The sequence below is a fragment of the Coenobita brevimanus genome, chromosome 36 (assembly GCF_032717465.1).
Source record: "Coenobita brevimanus isolate Jiangsu-jjx chromosome 36, ASM3271746v2, whole genome shotgun sequence".
Classification (NCBI taxonomy): Eukaryota; Metazoa; Arthropoda; class Malacostraca; order Decapoda; family Coenobitidae; genus Coenobita; species Coenobita brevimanus.
In genome coordinates, this window is record NC_136989.1 from 6,045,942 (window position 1) to 6,062,859 (window position 16,918).

At 45.3% G+C, this 16,918-nt stretch overlaps 1 protein-coding gene across 1 annotated transcript in view; it reads right to left on the reverse strand.

Moving 5' to 3' along the window:
* LOC145396329 (sushi, von Willebrand factor type A, EGF and pentraxin domain-containing protein 1-like) overlaps nt 1-16,918 on the reverse strand; it is a 57,215-nt gene that overhangs the window by 9,506 nt on the left and 30,791 nt on the right. Inside the window, exons 30-42 of the mRNA XM_080269727.1 lie at nt 15,768-15,940; nt 14,775-14,989; nt 13,375-13,570; nt 12,383-12,556; nt 9,672-9,876; nt 7,712-7,910; nt 7,020-7,421; nt 3,784-6,842; nt 3,287-3,398; nt 2,549-2,734; nt 1,709-1,892; nt 1,088-1,243; nt 503-747 (exon numbers count right to left, since the gene is read on the reverse strand). Coding sequence (XP_080125853.1) covers nt 503-747; nt 1,088-1,243; nt 1,709-1,892; nt 2,549-2,734; nt 3,287-3,398; nt 3,784-6,842; nt 7,020-7,421; nt 7,712-7,910; nt 9,672-9,876; nt 12,383-12,556; nt 13,375-13,570; nt 14,775-14,989; nt 15,768-15,940 — 5,506 coding nt within the window. The remainder of the gene's footprint in view (nt 1-502; nt 748-1,087; nt 1,244-1,708; nt 1,893-2,548; nt 2,735-3,286; nt 3,399-3,783; nt 6,843-7,019; nt 7,422-7,711; nt 7,911-9,671; nt 9,877-12,382; nt 12,557-13,374; nt 13,571-14,774; nt 14,990-15,767; nt 15,941-16,918) is intronic.

Below are 16,918 nucleotides of genomic sequence, written 5' to 3' on the forward strand. Positions count from 1 at the left end.
AATCATCAACACATGCTTTTCTCTTCATGTAAAATCCAGTCAGTATCCCTCTCTTCCTTCTCTCCCTCCCTCCATTTCTCTCCCTTCCTGCCTTTCTCCCTCCCTCCCTTTCTCTCCCTCCCTGCCTTTCTCTCCCTCCTCCTTTCTCTCCCTCCTCCTTTCTCCCTCTCCTACACTCTCTTCCGTCCTCTCTCGCCCTCATCCTGCGCCTCTCTCCCCGGTCCTTATCCTAATCATTAACACATGCTCCTCTCTACATGTATGGTTCAGTTATTCTTTCTCTCTTCCTTCTCTCCCTCCTCCTTCTTCTCTCCCCACCTCTTCCCTTTCCTTCCTCCCCCTTTCCTTCCTCCCTCCCCCCCTCCCTCTCTCTCTCTCCCCTTCCCTCCCCAGTCCTTACCATCAACAAACCAAACAACTCTGCATTATCCGACACCCCATTCTCTCTCTTTCCCTCCCTTCCTCTCTCTCTCTCTCTCTCCCCAGTCCTTAACCCACTCACCATCAACACATAGCCTTCTCTACACGTATAAGTTGCCGTAGCGCGATACAGGAAGCTGTCGGCAACTAATTCTGCATTATCCGGCAACTCCGGTGACCCACACGAAATCCTGCGACACACCGGGGGCGCGTTGGACCACTTCCCGTTTTCATCGTCTCCACTTTCTTCGCAGACGGTCTCCATGGGGTCGGAGGACTGGAAGCCTTCGTCGCATCGGAAGGTGATCTTAGCGTCAACTTTGTATGCTGGAAGTGGTGGTTATTATTATTATTATTATTATTATTATTATTATTATTATTATTATTACTGTCACCATCATTATTAGTTATTATTATTATTATTATTACTACTGTTGCCATCATTATCATAATTACTATCATTATCATCATTATTATCATGCATTACTCAAAATCAGAAATTACTCAGTCCTAATATTTAAGCAAGGGTGACCAGCCTCCCTCGCCCATGAGTAGCACTGTACAGAATAATAATCATAATAATAATAATAATAATAATAATAATAACCACCACATCATTTACTCTCTCTCTTCTCTCTCCCTGGCTGCTCTGGGAGACGTAACCCACCTGACCACAAGGCTCCTTCCTCCATCCTCTGCATCCGGTTCTTCCTCCCTCTTCCCTTCTTCTCTCCTCCCTTCTTCTTCTCCCTCTTACTCAACCCCCACAGCGAGGAAGGGATCATCTCTACTTCGTTTTCCTCCGAGTCATCCTCATCTTCTTCTGTTTTAAGGAAATATTATTATTATTATTATTATTATTATTATTATTATTATTACTGCTACTATTTTTATTACTGCTGCTACTACCACTACTATTATCTTTGTTTCTACTACTACTGGTACTATCACTACTATTGCTACTACTATTACTACTGCTACTTCTAATATTACTACTATTACTACTACTACTACTATTACTACTACTACTACTACTGCTACTATCACTACTATTACTTCTACTACTACTACTACTATTACTACTACTACTACTTCTAATACTATTACTATTACTACTACTACAACTACTATTACTACTACTACTACTATTACTACTACTACTACTACTACTATTACTACTACTACTACTGCTACTTCTAATACTATTACTAATACTACTACTATTACTACTACAACTACTCTCTCTCTCTCTCTCAATATCAACTCAAAACTCCTCTCTCTCTCTCACCAACAGGCTGCCCTCCCTCCAACCCAAGGGATGAGGAGGCGATAGACCCATGTGGAGGTGGAGGGGCAGGCAGGCAGAGGATGAGGTCGCAAAGGGGCGCCTCCGCACTCCACCGGCCAGTCCCCAGGCACGTACTCCACTCCGCTCCACTCAGACGGTATCCACGCTGACACGCATACGTCACCTGGTGGATAGATGGATAGATAGACAGATAGACAGATGGATGGATAGACTGATAGATAGATGGATAGATGGACTGATAGATTGATAGATGGATGGATAGATAGACAGATAGATAGATGGATGGATGGATAGACAAATAGATAGATAGATGGATGGATGGATGGATGGATGGATGGATAGATAGATAGATGGATGGACAGATAGAGATAGACAAATAGATAGATAGACAGATAGATAAACAGATAGATCTTACACACACACACACACACATCCCTCTCTCTCTCACTACTGTCCTAACCCACACAATATTCTCTGTCACTATCAATCTCTTATTTACTCTCCTCCTCCTCTCTCTCTCTCTGTATCTGTCTATCTATCTCCATCTATCTATATTTCTTTCTCTCTCAATTTTTTCTGTGCCCATTTCTCTCCTTTCTCCCTCCTTCTCTCTCTCTCTATCTCTCTTTCTTTCTCTCTCTCTCTCTCTCTCTATTCACCTACATTTCCTTCTCTCTCCCAATATTTTCTATGTCTCTCTTTCATATTTCCCTCCTCTCTCTCTCTCTGTGTCTCTCTCTCATACATAATTTTTTTCTGTGTCTCTGCCTGTCTCTCTAACATACTTCCCTCTCTCTCTCTCTCTCTCTCTCTACGTACCTGAGAGCCGTAAGTCGTAGCTGGGCCTTGAACCACGACGCTGTCACCTGAGGGGGGTGAACCGCAATCAATCTGTGAGCACTTTGGGGGGGGCGCATCCCACGTCCCCTCACTTATGCAGTTAATCGTACCCCAGCCCTCCATCCGGTACCCCTCCATGCACGTGTACCGCACCGTGCCCCCGATCTGTCAGGGAGATGGATAGATAGATAGACAGATAGATATAGAGATAGACAGACAGACAGTACCAGACACAGACAGAAAGCTAGATAGACAGAGAGCAAGACAGAGAAGGCAGACAGACACACAGCCAGGTAAATATGGATAGTTATATATAAAACTAGACAGAGACAGTCAGACAGACGAAGAAAGCTCGATAGAAAGACAGACAGAGGGCATGAGAGACAGACAGACAGCCATACAGATAGATAAATAGATAGATAAACTCACCTTCAGACTGCCAACATCCCTAACAGAGTGTGGCACCTCTGTTGGCATATCACAAAACAGAGATAGATAGAAAGCTCGATAGATAGACAGACAGAGGGTTAGACAGAAGGGTAGATAGGCAGATAGATAGATAAACAGATAAACTCACCTTCAGACTGCCAACATCCCTAACAGAGTGTGGTACCTCTGTTGGCATATCACAAAACAGAGATAGATAGAAAGCTCGATAGATAGACAGAGAGAGGGTTAGACAGAAGGGTAGATAGGCAGATAGATAGATAAACTCACCTTCAGACTGCCAACATCCCTAACAGAATGTGGTACCTCTGTTGGCATATCACAAAACATTTCTACACATACCGGCTGCTCCCCCGACCAATGACCATCACTCTGACACACTCTGTTGGCATAGAGAGTGTGCATACGTTAGTGTGTGCACCTAGAAATACATACACATGCACAGAAAACATACATATATATATACACACACACATACATACACACACTAATGGGATAGTGTGTATATGTTAGTGTGTGCACCTAGAAATACACACACACACACACACACACACACACACACACACACACACACAAACAAACAAACGCGCGCAATTTCTTATATCCATATATACGTATATTTAAAGAGAGAGAGAGAGAGAGAGGGGGAGGGTTCAATATTAACAGGAACTAACCTTGAACTTTCTCTCTCTCTCTCTCTCTGTCTATCTATCTATCTGTTTGTCTTTCTGTGTGTCTGTCTGTCTGTCTCTCTCTCTCTGACCTACCTTGAACTGACACCCTCCAGTTTGAATCCTGGGTCACACTGGTAGGTCAGGGTGGCGCGGTATTTGAAACTCCTTCCTATAGTCCGTCCATTTAGCAGGAAGGCAGGCTGGGGACACTCCACTTCCCTACAGAATGGCTCCGTGTCACTCCACTCCTTATTTTCCTGACATATTCTTGACCTGACCCCAATTAGCTCATGCCCCTCATCACACGTGTAGTTGATTCTCGCCCCCAGGCTGTAGTTGTCGCCGATTAAGGTCCCCCTCCGGATCTGCACAGGGATTGGACATGTTATGGCGTGGCACTGAGCGATTTGACCCGCCCAGCCATCGTCAGTGCAAACCAGTGGGGTTGTTAAGGACGCTGCATACCCGTCCTCACACTCCGCCTCAATCAGCTGGCCGAATTTATACACTTGTTCCTCCCCTGTGTTGACCTGTAACAGTGACTGGAGTCTAGACAGCTCGTTGACCTTCCCCCGACCTTTTGCGTGACCTTTCCTTCCCTTCGACAGTGGTTCAGGTGGAATTGGCTGGTGCTCTATCTCCTGAGGCTTCCAGTTTCCATGCTCGAGTTCTGGAAGGTCTGGACAAACAATCATCTCACAGATCGGCGCCTCATTCGACCAGGTACCATCCGCTTGACAAACGAGTTCCGCGACTCCAAGCATAGCATATCCCTCCACGCAAGTATATCTGATTTTTTGGTTATACTCAAACACCTCCCCCTCCATCACCGCATTCAGGACCTCTACCGGTTCAGGACAAGTTACCGGTTCACAGTAGGGCGCTGTACCGGTCCACTCCCCGTCTAAACTACAGGTACGGGTGTTATTTCCTTGCAAAATGTACCCTGAGTTGCATTCGTAAATTAGCGATGTACCAAAAGTTTTCTCCACATCCTCAGCAGTTACAGACCCAAATTCAAATGCCCCCGGTTCAGGGCATATAATCTGGAGACAAGCGGTGGCATAGTTACTCCAGGAGGCATCAGAGAGGCATTTAGCGGAGGGGGAGCCCAGGAGTTTGTACCCCTGCATGCAAGAGAAATGTACCTCATGCCCAAACGTATAGTCAGAGCCTGTGATGGTCCCAAATGGCAGGGTTCCCGGATCACCACAATTCACTGCCTCACAGGTAATGTTTTCCAGGTCCCAATGCCCTCCAGCGGTGCATGTCAGGAGGTTGCTCGCCCCCTGAATCTCGTACCCTTCCTCACAGTCATATCTCAGGACTGTAAAGGCCTCGAATTGATGCTCCGTTGAGTTGTATGTTCCGTGGATGACCTGTGGAGCTGGTGGGCAGATAACAGGGGTGCAGTGTGGGACCGGCTTATCCCAATTCCCATCTGGTCCACACATAATAGTATCCTCGCCTCCTATAGAATACCCAGGGTCGCAAACCACATTAGCGTAGGCGCCAAATGAGAGGCCGGACAGACGAACCTTTCCATTCGAAGGCCATTGTGGTTTGGTACAATTGACAATGGCACAATATGGTGGGGAATCGCTCCATGTCCCATCCACCTCACACACCAGGACATCGGCGCCTCGCAGGATGTGTCCCTCGTCGCATTCGTACGTCACCTTATCCGTGTACAGGAACGAATCGCCTACGTAGCGCCCATTTGTGAGTGCGTCAGGCACCCCACAGCTTATCCTCTCACACGAAGGGGTAGGAGAGCTCCACTTCTCGTTATCAAGGCAGGTTGCGTGTTGGGCCCCCACTCGCTCGTACCCAGGCTGACATTCATACTCCACTAACGATCCACACGAATTATCCTCGCCAATCACCCTCCCGTTTGGAATCGTCGTTGGTAGTTCGTCACAGTAAATTAAGTGACAAGTGGGTTCCTCTAGACTCCACGTTCCATCCACTTGGCAATGTCTTATAACAGTGCCGTTGATCTTGAAGCATTCCTTACACTCGTACTCAATCGGAGAGTCGACGTACAGGCTTCCCTCGAAGGTTATGTACCCGTTGGTTATTACAGGAGGGACGAGGCAGGTCACGGCGTCACATCGGGGCAATGTACCGTTCCACCGGCCGTACGATGAACAGTACCGGGTCACGCTGCCCACTAGAACAAAGCCAAAGAAGCAGTCATAGGTCGCCACGGATCCAAAGGTCGTGGCTGTGAATTCGACAGTCCCGTTGCCTACGTCCACTGGGTCGCCACAGTCAACCAGCTGGCAAACTGGGGGGTCTCCTAGCCAGCTGCGGTCCGCCTGGCAGAGCAATTCTGGGTCATCTCCCACTAAATTGTACCCCTCATCACAGATATAAACAGCCCTCGAGTCGACCCCAGACCCGATATAACTGATCCGGCCATTGGTGGGGCTGGGCAGGTCGGGGCAGTATTGCTCGTAGCAACGGGGCTCCGGGGCATCCCACTCCCCCGTCCCAGAACAAGTGCGTCGGGGTTCTCCTAAGAGCTTGAACCCCGGCCGACAGTCGTACCCCACCTCTGTGCCATAGGGATATTCAGGCAGAGTTAATTCCGCACCTGATGAACCTCCACTTGTTTGAGAGGTAAAATCGAGGCTTCCAGAGGTTTGGGAGGTGTAATCGAAGCTTCCAGAGGTCTGCGAGGTGTAATCAAAGCTTCCGGAGGTCTGGGAGGTGTAATCAAAGCTTCCGGAGGTCTGGGAGGTGTAATCAAAGCCTCCAGGGGTCTTTGAGAGCTCTAAACTGTTTGACGACTGTCCGAAATCTTCATAATCACCACCCGAACTCTGCGAAGTCTGCCCAAAACTTAGAGTCCCCTGGCCGGTACTCTGCGACTCTTGGCCAAACTCTCCATAATCGTATGAACTCTGGCCGACACTCTGGCCCGTATAGTCAAAGCCGTGGGACTGGCCATACTCTGCATAGTCGGAGCTCTGGCTTATCGGGGGGAAGCTAAGATCAAACCGGCCCACGCTCGGAAAATCATCATCCGATCTTTCCGACGACGGACCGATGCTGGGGAACTCTAGGCTTCTCCGCTCTCTCCCCAGTGCGAGTCCTTCAAGATCTCTCTGCTCTCTCCCCAGTGTGACTCCCTCCACGTCTCTTGCCTTGATGTTCATTTCTCTCTCGCTATTATCTCTCTGTCTACCAATATCTCCAGTATTTCTCTCCTTCCCACTCAGTTCCCTCTCCTGTATCTCCAGGCTTTCTTGACGATTTCTGATAGGGAACTTAGTCTCTTGAATATGTCTCCTCCTCCGAACAAACTCAATTTCCCCATACACTTCCGGGAGGGCTGGGAGACCAACCGGAGACCTGTTTGTGACGTGAATAGCCCCGTTTTCTGGTCTGGCGGGGGCTGGGCACATAATCTGAACACATGTAGGCGTTTGACCTTGCCATTGACCTTGATCTCCACTATTTATACAGGACTTAGACGCATATCCCTGTATCTTATACCCGACCTCACACTGATACGTTACATTGTCCCCCACGCGCCAGATCTCCTTGGTTTCTAGTAAAGAGGCGTGTGGGGGGGTCTCAGGGGGTGGGCAGGGGAGACCAACGCATTTTGAAAAGTCTCCGCTCCATTCCCCCTCCTCACAGGTCAAAATTTTCGCCCCCTCCAAAAGAAATCCAGTGTTGCATTTGTAGACAGCCTCCTGGCCTGTTGTGGAGGCTCGCACCTGCAATTGAGAGTTATTATTATTATTATTATTATTATTATTAGCATTGTTATTACTGTTGTTATTACTACTGGTGGTGGTGGTCGTGTTGTTGTTGTTATTATTATTATTATTATTATTATTATTAGTTATTATTATTATTATTATTATTATTAGCATTGTTATTACTGTTGTTGTTGTTTTTATTATTATTATTATTATTATTATTATTATTATCATCATATATCATACTACTGCTACTACTACTACTACCACTACTACCACCATCACCATCACCATCATCAACTCACCCTAACCCTTCCATTCTCGACATCAGGGGGAGTCAAGCACTTTTTCCTGACGCACTTAGGCAGGGGGAGCGACCATGTACCGTTCTCCTGACAGGTAATTATTGGCTCGCCCTTCAGCTGGTAGCCATGGAGGCACTTGACTACAGCTTGTCCACCAGGTTGGGTCACCAGCTCACCCTCCACCAGACCATTTGCGATGCTGTGGAGTAGATAGATTGATAGATAGGCAGGTAGATATAGATTGCTAGATATGTAATAATAATAATAATAATAATAATAATAATAATATTCCATCCATCCATCATCCAATCCTGTGCTGCCCCATGAGGAGCGTAGGAGGCCGGGGCTAGGCAGTTAGTGCTGACATTTAAGATAAGAGTGACCAGCCTCACTCATCCCTGAGTGGCATTACATGATCAATAAACCCCAACCATCCCTTGGATATAAACCTTCACCGGCTCAATTCGATTGGGGCGCCTTAATTACCCACTAAACCACCAGGCGCCGTAATTTGATGTTATGTTTACCACCCAGCGTAGTAAATGGTTTCCCGGTGTACAGGAAACCATTTGGCTTGTCACTCAGTGTAGAGTCACCCACAGGCAGATAGAAGAGGAAAGAATGAAGGAAAGGAAGACAGAAGAGGGAGTGTAAAGTGACCCACAGGCAGAAGGAAGAGGAAAGAATGAAGGAAAGAAAGACAGAAGAGGGAGTGTAAAGTCACCCACAGGCAGAAGGAAGAGGAAAGAATGAAAGAAAGAAAGACAGAAGAGGGAGTGTAAAGTCACCCATTGGCAGAAGGAAGAGGAAAGAATGAAGGAAAGAAAGACAGAAGAGGGAGTGTAAAGTGACCCACAGGCAGAAGGAAGAGGAAAGAATGAAGGAAAGAAAGACAGAAGAGGGAGTGTAAAGTGACCCACAGGCAGAAGGAAGAGGAAAGAATGAAGGAAAGAAAGACAGAAGAGGGAGTGTAAAGTGACCCACAGGCAGAAGGAAGAGGAAAGAATGAAGGAAAGAAAGACAGAAGAGGGAGTGTAAAGTGACCCACAGGCAGAAGGAAGAGGAAAGAATGAAGGAAAGAAAGACAGAAGAGGGAGTGTAAAGTGACCCACAGGCAGAAGGAAGAGGAAAGAATGAAGGAAAGAAAGACAGAAGAGGGAGTGTAAAGTGACCCACAGGCAGAAGGAAGAGGAAAGAATGAAGGAAAGAAAGACAGAAGAGGGAGTGTAAAGTGACCCACAGGCAGAAGGAAGAGGAAAGAATGAAGGAAAGAAAGACAGAAGAGGGAGTGTAAAGTGACCCACAGGCAGAAGGAAGAGGAAAGAATGAAGGAAGGAAAGACAGAAGAGGGAGTGTAAAGTGACCCACAGGCAGAAGGAAGAGGAAAGAATGAAGGAAAGAAAGATAGAAGAGGGAGTGTAAAGTCACCCACAGGCAGAAGGGAGAGGAAAGAATGAAGGAAAGAAAGACAGAAGAGGGAGTGTAAAGTCACCCACAGGCAGAAGGAAGAGGAAAGAATGAAGGAAAGAAAGCCAGAAGAGGGAGTGTAAAGTCACCCACAGGCAGAAGGGAGAGGAAAGAATGAAGGAAAGAAAGACAGAAGAGGGAGTGTAAAGTCACCCACAGGCAGAAGGAAGAGGAAAGAATGAAGGAAAGAAAGACAGAAGAGGGAGTGTAAAGTGACCCACAGGCAGAAGGAAGAGGAAAGAATGAAGGAAAGAAAGACAGAAGAGGGAGTGTAGAGTCACCCACAGGCAGAAGGAAGAGGAAAGAATGAAGGAAAGACAGACAGAAGAGGGAGTGTAAAGTGACCCACAGGCAGAAGGAAGAGGAAAGAATGAAGGAAAGACAGAGGAGGATGGAAGGAAAGAAGGGCAGACACCCGAGAGTAGCACTACATCGAGTGAGTGGATGGTGAGCGCCCCCACCTACATAATAATAATAATAATAATAATAATACCTGGGTTGATGGTTGCAGGAGTTTGACTGGCAGCTGGGCACGTCTCCGTCCCACTGGCCGTTCCCTCCACACGTCAACACACTCGGTCCGTCCATCTGATACCCGTCCAGGCAGGAGAAGCGTACTTGATGAGAGGGCAGATAGTCTGAGTGGCGTGCGCTGATTTGAGTATTTGCGCTGGCGTTGAGGTGGGGACAGCGCACCACTGTGGATAGATAGACAGTTAGATAGACTGATAGGAATATAGATAGGTAGAATGACAGATAGACAGGTAGACAGGATATAAGCAGTGTCTCAATATGATTAATCTATTGTACCCACGCACCACTGTGGATAGACTGATGTTGATAGATAGATGGATAGATAGATAGACATACACAGATAGATAGACAGTTAGATAGACTGATAGGAATATAGATAGGTAGAATGAGATAGACAGGTAGACAGGATATAAGCAGTGTCTCAGTATGATTAATCTATTGTACCCACGCACCACTGTGGATAGACTGATGTTGATAGATAGATGGATAGATAGATAGACATACACAGATAGATAGACAGATAGACTGATAGGAATATAGATAGGTAGAATGACAGACAGACAGGTAGACAGGATATAAGCAGTGTCTCAATATGATTAATCTATTGTACCCACGCACCACTGTGGATAGACTGATGTTGATAGATAGATGGATAGATAGATAGATAGACAGATACACAGATAGATAGACAGATAGAATATAGGCAGTATCTGAGTCACAGGAAGAATCGTAAAACCTTTTCCTGAGCGATTCATTCTGCATATAACGTCATGAGTCTCTCGCATGCTATTAATATCACTAATTACAGTATAATATCTTCAGTAACATCACAACCACTTCCAGCGATATTCTCCCTAGCACCTGTTCTTTAGCGATTAATTCTGGATACGGCTAGTTAACATCAAGGTGTCATCCTCAGCGTAGCGGTATTTAATTTGAATGACGAGGGGATTGTAAGAATATGCAAAATAAATCGCTTAGGAAGACGTGTTAGGGAGCTTCCTTGACTGACGAGAATACAGGCTTTAGAATACGACTGTCCCTTCAGTAATATGCAAAGTAAATCGCTTAGGAAGAGGTGTTAGGGAGCTTCCTTGACTGACGAGAATACAGGCCTTAGAATACGACTGTCCCTTCAGTAATATGCAAAGTAAATCGCTTAGGAAGAGGTGTTAGGGAGCTTCCTTGACTGACGAGAATATATGCCTTAGAATACGACTCAGAATCACTGTCCCTTCAGTAATATGCAAAATAAATCGCTTAGGAAGTGGTGTTAGGGAGCTTCCTTGACTGACGAGAATACAGGCCTTACAATACGACTGTCCCTTCAGTAATATGCAAAATAAATCGCTTAGGAAGAGGCGTTACGGAGCTAAGCCTTAAAATACACCTCAGACTCACTGTCCCTTCAGTATGAGAGACCGCTAAATAAAATCAGTTGGAGGCAGCAAGACCCGCTGGCTGACTCAGAGGCGGATAAAAATAGGAACCTCATATGGCAACATCACTTAGCACTGGCGGCCATCTTGGATTTGGTCTTGCCACTCCATGTAAACAACATCTTAGTATTTAAATCCAGGAATATTTGTCAACGATTCTAATTTTTCCGTAAAGGATTTTTTACATATAAGTTGCCCTTCATAAAAAATTTTCTTAGAACAATTTTGAAATAAATAATAATGGCCACTAATTGCGCGTATTGGGGTATCTGGTACGTTGTCTGCCACGTCAGAGTGTTGCCAGTCTGAGCTCCAGGTTATCTCCGCTACTGTCTTACCGCGCGGGTTTTATCTGCTACACTCTGTATTTTTTCACCTGACATGGATTCCCAGCCCCCTTTTTAGCTCAGGAGATGACCAAGAAGTTCAATTTGACTAGTAACCAAGGAGATCAATCCCTGTATCATAGCGAAGACCCATTGAATTTTACGTAACTTAGCATTCAAATTTTGTAGCCCTATTATTTTAAAAACAAGCTGTTACCTCTTACGTTTTTACTTATAGAACAATGATAGGCTTCCTGACTGTCATCTGAAAGTCGTGGGTTCGATCCTCGGCCCAGTATACGTATTTTAAACTGAGTAAACCTTCCTTTACACACGACAGGCGAGGATTTAAGCCAGTGTCACACTCGGCATGAAACGGTTAACATGTCAGCCGTTTTAGCGAGACGAATGAACAACAGGCAGTGGGATCCAGCTTGATGGGAGATTTGTTGCTGTGATAAGGACTCTATCTATCTATCCATCTATCTATCGCCAGACGCCTTAATCCCGCGAGGGGTGGCCACAAACATATCGCCTCCGTGTTACCCTGTCCCTCGCCATTACACTGCCCTGCTCCCATTCACACCCCCCTCTCATATACCTCTCCACTCCCTCCCTCCATCTCATCCTTGGCCTCCTCCTCATGTGAGCTGAATATCGATTTTTCAACTATTATTAACTGTGAATGAAATATTTAGAGTCGGATGTAAGTTTAAATGACAGCGATGAACATGTTATACACTTTTGCACGCTGTACTCCACCTTAACACTAATTCACTCTAACATAGATAGGTAAATAGACAGAGATAGATAGATAGAAAGATACACTGATAAAAGCTGAGACTGGATCATCGTCATTACCATCATAGCTTAATTTCTCTCACTCTCTCTCTTTCTCTACTTACTCTCACAGTCGGGTTGCTCTCCACTCCACTTCCCATCCGCTTGACAAACCCTCTCTCTCTCTCCTCGCAGTACAAAGCCAGGATTACAGCTGTACCTTATTGTATCGCCGAAGCTGTAGGTCTGGCCGTCTATGTAACCGTTGAGGAGATAGCCAGCAAACCCACACTGAACTCCTGTAATAAATAATAGTGATAATCCTGCTACTACTACTACCATCACTACCACCACCACCAAAAATAATAATAGTAATAATAATAATAATAACAATCCATCCATCATCCAATCCTGTGTTGCCCCATGCGGAGCGTAGGAGGCCCGGGCTAGGCAAGTTGGTGCTGACATTTAAGATGAGTGACCAGCCTCACTCATCCCTGAATGGCATTACGTGAGCAATAAACCCCAACCATCCCTTGGATATAAACCCTCACCGGCTCAATCCGATTGGAGAGCAATAATTACCCACTAAACCACCAGGCGCCATAATTTGGTTATATGGTTACCACCCAGCGTAGTAAATGGTTTCCTGGTGTACAGGAAACCATTTGGCTTGTCACTCAGTGTAGAGTCACCCACAGGCAGAAGGAAGAGGAAAGAATGAAGGAAAGAAAGACAGAAGAGGGAGTGTAAAGTCACCCACAGGCAGAAGGAAGAGGAAAGAATGAAGGAAAGAAAGACAGAAGAGGGAGTGTAAAGTGACCCACAGGCAGAAGGAAGAGGAAAGAATGAAGGAAAGAAAGACAGAAGAGGGAGTGTAAAGTGACCCACAGGCAGAAGGAAGAGGAAAGAATGAAGGAAAGAAAGACAGAAGAGGGAGTGTAAAGTCACCCACAGGCAGAAGGAAGAGGAAAGAATGAAGGAAAGAAAGACAGAAGAGGATGGAAGGAAAGAAGGATGGAGGAGAGGAAAGGGCAGACACCTGAGAGCAGCACTACATCGAGTGAGTGGATGGTGAGCGCCCCCACCTACCACATTTAATAATAATAATACTCACGTTCACACACTGGCTCCTCTCCACTCCACTCCCCGTATACAAGACATTCTCTCTCTGCTTCACCTCTCGACAGCTTAAATCCCTCGTTACAGATCACCTTGACCTTTGACCCCGCGCCTGACCCCTCCTCCTGTAAGTGGCCCCCCGTAGGGACGCTCGGGACCCCACACCCCCGGCAGAATGTGGACTGTTTGGTCTGTGGAATGAGTGGCATGTGGAATGATGTTAAGAGCCTAATAAATGGGTGAGGTGTGGATATTAGTACATTCTCTCTCTCTCTCTCTCTCTCTCTCTCTCTCTCTCTCTCTCTCTCTCTCTCTCTCTCTCTCTTCGCAACTTCAGTCATTCAGTAAGGTGTAATAAACAATATTAGTCGCATAGGAAAAGGTGTTAAGGAGCTCTAGTGATACTGGAAGAATTTATGTAACATAGAGGAGGACAGTAAGGTGTTATCAGCAAAATAAATCACATAGGAAAAGGTGTTAGGGAGCTTTGGTGATACTGGAAGGATTTATGGAACACAGAAGAGGACAGTAAGGTGCAATACCCAAACTAAATCGCTTAGGAAAAGGTGTTAGGGAGCTTTGGTGATGCTGGATAACACAGAAGAGGACAAGTAAGGTGTAATAATCAAAATAAATCGCTTAGGAAAAGGTGTTAGGGAGTAGAAGAATTTACATAACACAGAAGAGGACAAGTAAGGTGTTATAATCATAATAATTCACTTGTGAAAAGGTGTTAGGGAGCTTTGGTGATACTGGAAGGACTTATATAACACAGAAGAGGTCAGGGAGGTATAACAACCAAACTAAATCGCTTAGGAAAAGGTGTCAGGGAGCTCTGGTGATACTGGAAGGACTTATATAACACAGAAGAGGTCAGGGAGGTATAACAACCAAACTAAATCGCTTAGGAAAAGGTGTCAGGGAGCTCTGGTGATACTGGAAGGACTTATATAACACAGAAGAGGTCAGGGAGGTATAACAACCAAACTAAATCGCTTAGGAAAAGGTGTCAGGGAGCTCTGGTGATACTGGAAGGACTTATATAACACAGAAGAGGTCAGGGAGGTATAACAACCAAACTAAATCGCTTAGGAAAAGGTGTCAGGGAGCTCTGGTGATACTGGAAGGACTTATATAACACAGAAGAGGCCAGGGAGGTATAACAACCAAACAAATCGCTTAGGAAAAGGTGTCAGGGAGCTCTGGTGATACTGGAAGGACTTATATAACACAGAAGAGGCCAGGGAAGTACAACAACCAACCTAAATCGCTCAGGAGAAGGTATTAGGGAGCAGAAGAATTTACAGAACACAGAAGAGGACAAGTAAGGTGTAATAACCAAATTAAATCGCTCAGGAGAAGGTGTTAGGGAGCTTTTTTCACCCGTATACTCACTACAACGTGTCCCTTGACGCCAGCTTGGAAGTCGGGCCAGCCACGGACTGACCCGACATAGCGTTGACATTCAGTGTAGAGTCTTCGGATGTGAGTGGATGTTAGTGCCTCTCCCCAGATATTCAGGAGAGTTAGTTGGCCTATGAAACTCTCCTGTGGGCTATAACCTCCTCCGGTCGCATCCTGTTCTTGTCCCAACACCATCGTTCCACCGCCTGTGTGTGTGAGGTCACGTTAGGTCATCTCCATCTATCTATCTAACTATCTATCTGTCCATCTAACTACTTATCTATCCGTCTAACTGTCTATCCATCGCTCCTAGAGGCTATAACCACGTCCAGTCCTGTCTTATTCTCGTCCTAACACCATCGTTCTGACGCCTGTGTGTGTGAGGTTATGTTAGGTCTATCTATCTATCTATCCATCTATCTACCTAACTATCTATCTATCTATCTATCTATCACTCCAAGGGGCTATAACCACCTCCAATTATCCTGATCCTGTCACACTTCCACTGTTCCTGACCCAGTTGAGATAGGGTCGTTAGGTCATCTCTATCTATTTATCTATCTATCGCTCCTAGAGGCTGTAACCACCCCCTCTCTCTCTCTCCCTATCTATCTGTCTATCTCTCTTTCTCCTGGGAGCTGTAACCACCCCCTCTCTCTCTCCCTATCTATCCATCTATCTGTCTGTCTATCTATCCAGGGAGCCGTAACTACCTCCATTCATGTCTCCCTCTCTGTTTCTCAGTCTATCTCTTTCCCTTCTCCTCTCTCTCCCTCTCCCCCCCTCTATCTATCTATCTATTTATCTATCTCTGTTTTCTGTCTCTCTTCCCTCCCCGTGTCTGTCTGTCCATCTCTCTCCCTCTCACCCTCACTCTCTCTCGAAATTCCACAACCCTTCCTCAAAAACCTGCCTCTACCGTCTACCCCTGCCTACCTACAGCCTCTATCGACTACCCACACTATCTATCGTCTATCTACTCACCGGATATAGCCGTCCCGTTAGCCAGGCCTTCTCCAGAGTCGCTAATTTCCCCGTCAAAGAATACTTCCCACTTTCCATCCTCGCTCTTCCACGTAATACAAATCATATGCCAGTTTCCATCATTTCCTTTCACGTCTGTAATTCTCTTCTCCCCATTTACGTAGACCACGAATCTGAAAGGAATTATTATTATTATTATTATTATTATTATTATTATTATTATTAATAGTGGTAGGGGTATTATCATTATTATTATTATTATTATTATTATTATTAGCAGTAGGATTATTATTACTATTATTATTATTATTATTATTATTGTTATCCATCCATCCATTCATCATCCAATCCTACATTGCCCCACTAGGAGCGTAGGAGCCCGGGGCTAGGCAGTTGGTCCCGACTTTTAAGATGAGAGTCGTTATTATCACCTTTCTCATTATCATCATTATCATCATCATCATCATCAGCCTTGCCTCTTCTTCCCATCTCTCTCTCTCTCTCTCTCTCTCACCACACCTTCTCTCTGGCGTCACACACACACACACACACACACACACACACACACACACACACACACACACATAACACACACACACTCTCTCTCTCTCCCTCCATTTATCTATCTATCATGCCACTCATTCAGCTCCCTGGCTTCTCTCTCTCTCTCTTTCAGTCTGTCAATCTGTCTTCATCAGATTATTTGTCTATCTGTCTATCAATCTGTCTGTCTGTCTATCTATCCATCTATCTATCTAATTATCTATCTGTCTATCATGTATTTACTTTCTCTCTCTCTCATCATCATCATCATCATCTTATTCTGTTTATATTTCTCTCTCACTCCTCCATTCTGTCTGTCTGTCTGTCTATCTATCCATCTATCTATCCAATTATCTATCTGTCTATCATGTCTTTACTCTCTCTCTCATCATCATCATCATCTTATTGTTTATATTTCTCTCTCACTCCTGCATTCTGTCTGTCTGTCTGTCTATCTATCCATCTATCTATCTAATTATCTATCTGTCTATCATGTATTTACTTTCTCTCTCTCATCATCATCATCATCATCATCTTATTCTGTTTATATTTCTCTCTCACTCCTCCATTCTGTCTGTCTGTCTGTCTGTCTGTCTGTCTCTCTCTCT